Source organism: Polistes canadensis, unplaced genomic scaffold (genome assembly GCF_001313835.1).
Source record: "Polistes canadensis isolate GaletaPanama2010 unplaced genomic scaffold, ASM131383v1 scaffold_36, whole genome shotgun sequence".
NCBI lineage: Eukaryota > Metazoa > Arthropoda > Insecta > Hymenoptera > Vespidae > Polistes > Polistes canadensis.
In genome coordinates, this window is record NW_014569583.1 from 385,242 (window position 1) to 393,182 (window position 7,941).

The 7,941-nt window shown below is 35.4% G+C and overlaps 1 protein-coding gene across 2 annotated transcripts in view; it reads left to right on the forward strand.

Annotated features, from left to right (window-relative positions):
• Positions 1 to 959: 959 nt before the first annotated feature.
• LOC106784484 (synapsin) overlaps positions 960 to 7,941 on the forward strand; it is a 33,184-nt gene continuing 26,202 nt past the window's right edge. Inside the window, exons 1-7 of one of the 2 annotated variants that reach the window (XM_014744071.1) lie at positions 960 to 1,063; positions 2,916 to 3,408; positions 4,601 to 4,657; positions 5,554 to 5,893; positions 7,016 to 7,269; positions 7,372 to 7,507; positions 7,679 to 7,783. In XM_014744071.1, coding sequence (XP_014599557.1) covers positions 4,626 to 4,657; positions 5,554 to 5,893; positions 7,016 to 7,269; positions 7,372 to 7,507; positions 7,679 to 7,783 — 867 coding nt within the window. In that variant the 5' untranslated portion in view covers positions 960 to 1,063; positions 2,916 to 3,408; positions 4,601 to 4,625. The remainder of the gene's footprint in view (positions 1,064 to 2,915; positions 3,409 to 4,600; positions 4,658 to 5,553; positions 5,894 to 7,015; positions 7,270 to 7,371; positions 7,508 to 7,678; positions 7,784 to 7,941) is intronic. The other variant, XM_014744072.1, reaches the window with a different exon arrangement.

Here is a 7,941-nt window from a genome sequence, read left to right on the forward strand (position 1 = left end):
CAATCTCCGTATGTGAAATCAATTTTATATCTAACAGTGCCGTACCTTTTCTTTTTTTTTTCTTCCTTTCTTTAACAAAAATTTTTATTAAAACGTAAATAGAACATTTGGAAGAATAATTCGTAGAATAGATGGTAAAAATCGTTTACCGGAAGAGATGCTAGTAAATTGATTTAAAGATTCTTTAGAAATGTGAAAGGGAAAGAAATAAGGTAAGGAATGCGCATAAAAATTCTTCTCTCTCTTTTATTTTTTTCTCGACTCTTGGAAGCACAGCGACAATCAATGTTGCTTACGAGAGAGCACGAAAGATAGAAGAACGAACGAACGAACGAACGAACGAACGGTTCTCTTGAAAATGTCAAAAGCGTATCTACACCACCTAGCTTGCTACTGGGACCACATATCTCTCTTTCACAGTTTAAGAAGGGAAGGAAAAATTACGAAATGGAAGCCGTAAGAAGAAAAAAGAATAAAGTATAGAAAGAGGGTAAAAGAAAAAATGATTTCATGAGGGTTGAAATAGAGGGAGGTGGGTGGAGGACGGAGGGTGTTAAGAGAAGAAAAAAAAAAAAAGAAAGAAAGAAAGAAAGAATGAAAGAGGAAGAGAACGTTTAATCTACAGTCGGCAAAAGTTAGCGAAGCGTATTTGACACGCATTGGGAGAAGGAAAGCATGTTGCTCAACGAGCATTCGCAAACACGGAAGCGTAGCGTTTAAACACGAGTAGTATATAGATAATATAGATAGAAGGGGAAAAAGGGGGGAGGGGAGGGGAAAGGGAAACTAGAAGGGCTGGCTTTAGAAAAAGGATAGACGTCGTGGATTGCGTCTTCGTTTTTCCTATCTCTTTCTTTCTTCCTTTCTTTTTTCTCCGTTGGTTCTTCGATGTTCCAGAACGAGGGTAGTCGAACGAGGGGAAGAAGAGAGGAGAGGGTTGTACGAGCGCAGGCGTCGAGGTATCGATTCAAAAGGCCTCTGGGCGACACCCTCGCGCGTTTCACGGTCGAACTTCACTGCTTCACCGGCAAACTAGTGAGTAGTACACGCGCACGCGACGCAGGTAAGTCCCTTTCTAATCATTTTTCATTTATTTCTATTTCTTACGAGACGATGATCCCTTACGTATCATATACATTCATGTTTTCATTCACATCGTCTGAAATTAGTCTAGACCACGGTATATTCTTTTTCGTGATACGATTTTTAAACAAATTCTCTTCGAACGAACCTTTTTCATAGACGCGAGTCACACTTTTCTCTCCTTTTTATCTTACTTTTTTTCCTGGGGGGAAAAAAACAAAAAGAAACAAAATTTTTTATTTCGTTTTCTTTTTTTTTAACGCGAAATTTTATAGAGAATAACGGTTCGCGATAGTGATTCGACTCGGTTTATTTTACGTAGGTATGAACGATGAAGGAATGAAGAAAAAAACGTAAAAAAGGAAAAATGTCACGGTGCACACGATTGAAACGAGAGAGAGAGAGAGAAAGAGACAAAATTTATTCGGAGCGCGCAACTTTTTGGCTGCACCGATCACGCATACCACGACGCGCATACTTTTTTCACGTGATCGTTTCATCTTTTCCGTTTCTACTACATGGGGGTAGGTAGATAGGATAGTGTCGTTCGTTATATCAGTCAGATTTCGTCTAAACGTTCTTCACAATCTGTTTCTTACAAATTCGCGATTTCAAAGGATAAAGGTTGGTCTAAGTTAAAGTTGGAACTATCAGAAAATAAAGAACGGGGCTTACTCTTTCATCGATTTTTAGAGAAAAAAAAAAAAAGATATTCCACTAGCAGAGAATTTTTGAATGGGTAAAAGGATCCTGGAATTTTCGAGACTCGATTTGTCGACGAAATTTTCTCGATTACTTGTTTTTTCTTTTTTAAAGTTTAACACTAAAAAGTCAATCGGGATTTCGCTAATTTCACTTTACATGTATACGAGAGCTCGTGTGCGTTCCCCCTCCTCATAAAATCTAATTTTATCGCGATTGCTAGCGTGTTCATTGCTAGCTAGATACTTTTTTTTTCTCTTTCAAACGTTTTTATCTATTTAAAAGTGATAACGTGTAGAAAACCCATAGGCATACGCGTTATATACAACAGTTAATACAACGTTACGTAAAATGAATCCTTACGTAAGGTATTTATTCCTAAGTCGATTTTTCATTTGTAAACTGTTTGAACATTTCCAATTTTTATCTCTTCTTCTTGTCTTTTGACTTGCATTTATTGTTTTTTCTTTTGTTAAACGGTAATACATTTTCGAAAGTTTAGATCGTTCAATTAATTTCGATCGATGTTTCTGTCTCCTCCCCACACCCCACCACCCGATTAATGGACACGTGAATTAAACGACAAATAATTTAATCGGACGGTAATATATCAAACACTATTATAGAACGTTTTCTACCATAAGTGAGAAATGAATTTACAACGAACAATAATCTACGTTATCGAGATCGGCAGATTTTTCGAGGAGCGAGAATAAAGTGCTTTTCGTTGGGAAACAAAACGTAAAAGCGTTAAGTTAACGCGATATATAACTATGACGATGATACTCATTCAGACACATTGTTGAAAAATTGAAAACGAACAACGGTAGAGAACGGTATTTTATATTCGTGCAATATTCACGTTTCATGAAATCGTCGAAAAACTTGGACGAGAGTATACACGCATTTTGTTTCTTTCTTTTGTAACATTTAACGTCGAATAATAATTCCTCTTGTTTTTTTATATTATTTTTCACTAATTTACAAAATGATCACACGATCGTTCGAATACGTTTACCACGAATACGCGCACGGTTAAAACAATGTCTTTTTTTCATTCTTTTATTTCTTTCATTTATTGTAAACATTTTATCTAATATTAATGCAATACTTTTGTCTCTTTATTTCAGATTTCAACTCGAAACGTTTAGTTTCTCCTTCCTCACCTCTCTTATTTAGCCCTTTTCGTTCGTATTTGAAATCCTTACTTTAAACTTAACTTAACACCTTTGCGTGCAAATTTCGAAGAGAAAAAAAACGAGAGAGGAATAGGAATGATAGAAAATTGATTGATCAAAAAAAGGACAAATTAAATCAACTCGTTTGATAAAAGAAAACTTGAAAGGGCGACGAAACGAAAAAGAAAAAGTAATTATCCAATTCTACGATAAAGTATTCGACTTAGCGAGAAAATATTTGACGAAAAGAAACGTAAGAAAGACAAAAAGGGAATAAAACGAATCGGAAGATTTTCGTCGAAGAAATAAAGTCAACGTAATCCATCAAAATTACCGGCCGCGGCGGTTGCGCCAAATATTGTGGTACAGCTCCATCACCCGGCAACATTTCATTCTCCAGCTTACGTCAATCCTTTACTTCCAATGTCAACTACCTGAAACGGAGGTAAGATAAACGTTCGAATTTGTCCATGATTGTGTTTTTTCCTCGATTCAATTTATTGTTATTCATTTTTATTTGCATGCAAGAGGAAGCAAAGAAAAAGAAAATATATTCACATGTGTCTTTAAAATAAGGTTAATTTTTGTTTATTTTTTTTTTTTTTTTTTTAATTTAATTTCTCTGTCAAATTCTTCTATCCTAATTAATGTGTGTGCGTGTGTGCGTGTGTGTGTGTGTATGTGTTTTTTCAATTTAAATGTTTGTTATATTATTAATGAACCCAATTAACGTTTTATCGGCTGTTCTGTTGTATCACGAAGAAATTCTTGCCGTTTGAATAAAAAATCCAAAAATTAGAAAAATACAAAATCTCGATGTCTGCATGCAAGAGGAAGCCGCTTAATCGCATTTGCGCTGAAAAAATCCAAATGCGAAGATCGATCTACCAACGATTTCCATGTCATTCTAAATATTCGAATAGGTCACGTTACAGAAAACGAGGAATACGACATTGATGTGAGATCAGATATATGTATTATATCTGTTTCACACATTTTCCATTTAGTAGACGTCCTACGATTACGAGAAGAATTTCAATTAAAATGTTACTTTAACGAATTTCATTAACGTATAAAAAAAAGAAAAGAACGAAAAGTTTACTCATGATTATTTTTCGTATTTAAAACCCCCCACACAATCGTTTTCTCTTCTTTTGTTTTTTATCATTATTTCTTTCCTTTTCACGTTTTATTCAGAATACGTTTAATTCCGCACGAAACGTCTCTTTGAAATATTTATATTATGGTTATCTACAACCAAAGCAAACCACAATCTGCACGGACTTTGAATCAACACAAAAATCGTTGTAATTTGAAATATCATCGACAAATATAAAAAATTGTTAAATGTGTGTTTTTTTTTTTCAATATCCTTTTCTTTTTCTCTTTTTTTTTTTGGACGTTATGCGCGCAGCACGTTAAGCCATTTATTATTCGTTTAATCGTTTTTATACGTTTTAAAAAATTCATTTTATATGTCGGTCTGCTGTACACGTTTCTTTCGTTGTTCATTCGACACGATTGTATATAAATATTAAAAAAAAAAAAAGAGAAAAAAAAATATATATAAATTTAAAAAAAAAAAAAAGTAACAAGAAATCTGATCAAATTTTTCATATGAAATTTGACAATTTCAGAGAGTCTGGCGCGAGCGAGCGTCACATGTGTCCGGTCGAAAGATTAAAAGAAGTCCGGTAGGTTTTGGCTGTGGATAATCCTTTACCCCGACCATTTGTTTCCCACCCCCCTTCCCCATATTTATTATACATCCGCGTTGTTTGCAGATCACCCCATTTCATTTCGTGAAGGTTTAATTTCAAATTGAAGCACATTTCCAGGCACAAATTCTGCACGCACAGTGCATTTTCTTATTTTAATTTTTAAAACATTTTTCTAAAACGACTAAAAAAAGAAAAAAAAAATAATACCATATCGACGATATTTTATCCCACTTCCCCCCCCCCCCTTCCCCCGAAACTTCTTCTCATTGTTATATAGAAACAATCCTAATTAATCATACGTTTGTCTCATACTTTCTCAGACCTAATATTTGGTTAATAAAAAGTAATAATTAAAACGCGCAAACAAAATGTCCGCTATCATGTCGTATTTGAAAAAGAATCCAACAGCTTGGCCTTGAAATCGCAAGATATTGGATGTTGAAAAAGCCCCCTGCATGAAAGATTTGATCAAGAACGGCAAGCCTGACGTCTCCTCCAAGCTCTCGGCGTTGTCCCATGCAACGGCAATAACAAAAATTGTCATCGTCATCGTCATCGTCACTACTACTACCAGAGCACGACTACCACCACCATCACCACCACCACCACCACCACCACCATCACAATTATCACCACTACCATCAGTACCACTACTACTACTACTACTACTACTACTACTACCTGCAACAACTGCACCCTGGCTGCTGTTGATGTGCCTTGAGAAAAGCTAGGAAAATATTTAAAAAAAAAAAAAAAAAAAAGAAAGGAGTGGGAGAGAAAGATAATAGATAGAAAGGAAGCAATTAAAAAAACGTCCGGTTTTTACGGGCGGCCATGCAAAATTATCGTTATCACGACGACCACCATAGCTTGTCTTCCAGGTTCTCGTCAGGAGATTTGAGCTCGGAGCTCGACGATGAACCGAATACGGAATCCGGGCTGGCCTCCGTGGCGCGGCAGGACTCGTCCCTGCCGTATCAGGCGGTCCCAGATCGACCACTTCAATCTCAACCTGCACCTATACCACCAACTAATCAACCACCGATCCCAGGTGCACCGCCAACTGGACCACCCCAACCGATTGGCGGTGATCTCAGCTTAAACTTAAGACCGGGATCTAGGACCACCAGCGCACCTTCCTCACCAGCCAAAAGCCGTGAAAGTCTGTTGCAGAGAGTCCAAAGTCTAACAGGAGCTGCCAGAGATCAGGTTGTGTGTTTATTGGTTTTCTTTTTTTCTCTCTTTAATTTTATTAACGTCTTTATTCTTTTTTTCTTACCTAATATTTATTTTTTCTTTTTTTTAATCTCTAACTCGCGAGACAAATCATGCCCAAATTAATGAATAATTATTGAAAGGATGATATTATGAAAGAGATAGATATAGATAAATGAATTCATTGGTATGTAATATTTTCATTTACCATTACCATACTTTCTCTTTTCGTTTGCACATTGTTACCGGTGTAATTCAATTTTCTTACTGACCCTCTTCGAAAGTCACCGTTCGATCGAATTAAAATGCCTCCCTTGCTACGACCTAGTTTTATGAATATCGAATAATCTCTCTTGCCTCATGTATAATCGTTTCATTTGTTAACGACTCGATATATAGTAATACGAGGAGGATAACGAATTAAGGAAAAATAATGAAATATATTCAATTATTATTATTCATCATATAATGAGAGATAAGAATTAAAAGGAAAAATATTATTATAGTAGTGTTAAAGAAACGAAAGAGGAAGGAAAAAGAAAGAGAGAGAGAAAGAAAAAGATAATGTCAAGTTAGCGAGGAGAGATCTCGTTGACCCCATCGATACAGCACACCGACCGAAAACTGGGTCGCGAACTCGTAGGTTAAGAAACTCTAATGATAAAGGAAGGTGTTAATAGGGTTGCCACAATCGTTTATTTTTTCTTTTCTTTTCTTTTTACTTTCTTATTCTTCTACTCTCTCTCTCTCTCTTTTGAGTAATGAAAAGCAAAGAGTAATGGGGGTGGGAAAAAAAAGCACTGACGTATAGTTAACAAAAATCGTGTGATAATTACGTTGTTCGTTTTCTTTCTCGTATATATTATATACATTTTAAATTTTCAATTAATATAGAATCTAATTGTTAAAAAAAAGTATATCGCGATAATCGTTGTTGTTTTATTTCCTATTCTTCTATCTATGGTTTAATTTTTTGTTTTGTTTTGTTATAATTCTTCGATTAATTTAGTTTTTACACGCGAGATATTAAGAAAAGATAGAAAAAAAATAGAGGAGAGACAATAAAAGGGAAGAAAACGTAAACTAGGCGTTGGGTGGTGATGATGGTGATTTTAGGGCGCATCCATTTTGGGAGCAGCCGTTTCGGGCGCCACTAGGGGACCCTCCTACAGCAAGGATCGATGCTTCACTCTCCTAGTGATAGACGATCAGAATACCGATTGGAGCAAATATTTTCGTGGTAGAAGACTTCACGGGGATTATGAGATTCGCGTGGAACAAGCGGAATTCCGAGAATTGTCTTTGACAGCAAGCGAAGCTGGTAGCACAGTTTCCATGGCAGTTTATCGTAACGGAACTAAAGTCATCAGGTTAGAAAACGTATTAATTTAAATATAAATCTAAAAAATATAATTTAAAAAATAGGTAACCCTTCTTTGTTTTATAAATGCACAAATTATTTCATTTCGCAGATCTTTCAAGCCGGATTTCGTGCTGATTCGTCAAAATTTGCGTGATGCTGGCGAAGACAACAAGAATCTTCTTCTTGGCCTGATGTACGGTGGCATACCAAGTGTTAACAATCTTACAGCTATTTACAACTTCCAGGTAATTGTCAGGATTGTTATTTCATTACAAAATTTTTTTAACATCGACGACATTTTGTTCGATACATTCAAACACAATTTACGAATACGTCAAATGTTTTCTTCTTTTACATATCAATGAATACGATTGTTTAATCGGTCATTTTTATTTTGTCGTTTTAATGATTTAAAGGACAAGCCATGGGTATTCGCTCATTTATTGGGTCTTCAACGTCGTTTGGGCAAAGACAATTTTCCTCTGATCGAGCAAACCTTCTACCCTAATCATCGTGAAATGGTAAGTGGAACGATTATCGGTTGGAAACGTCGTTGTTTCATTTTTTTTCTTCATATGTGCTTTTTCTTTTTTATCTTGGATAAAAAAAATTTATTTTTTCACATTTTTTTCATCTTTCTCGATCACATGGTTAATCAATTAATAGGTGTTATGTCTAT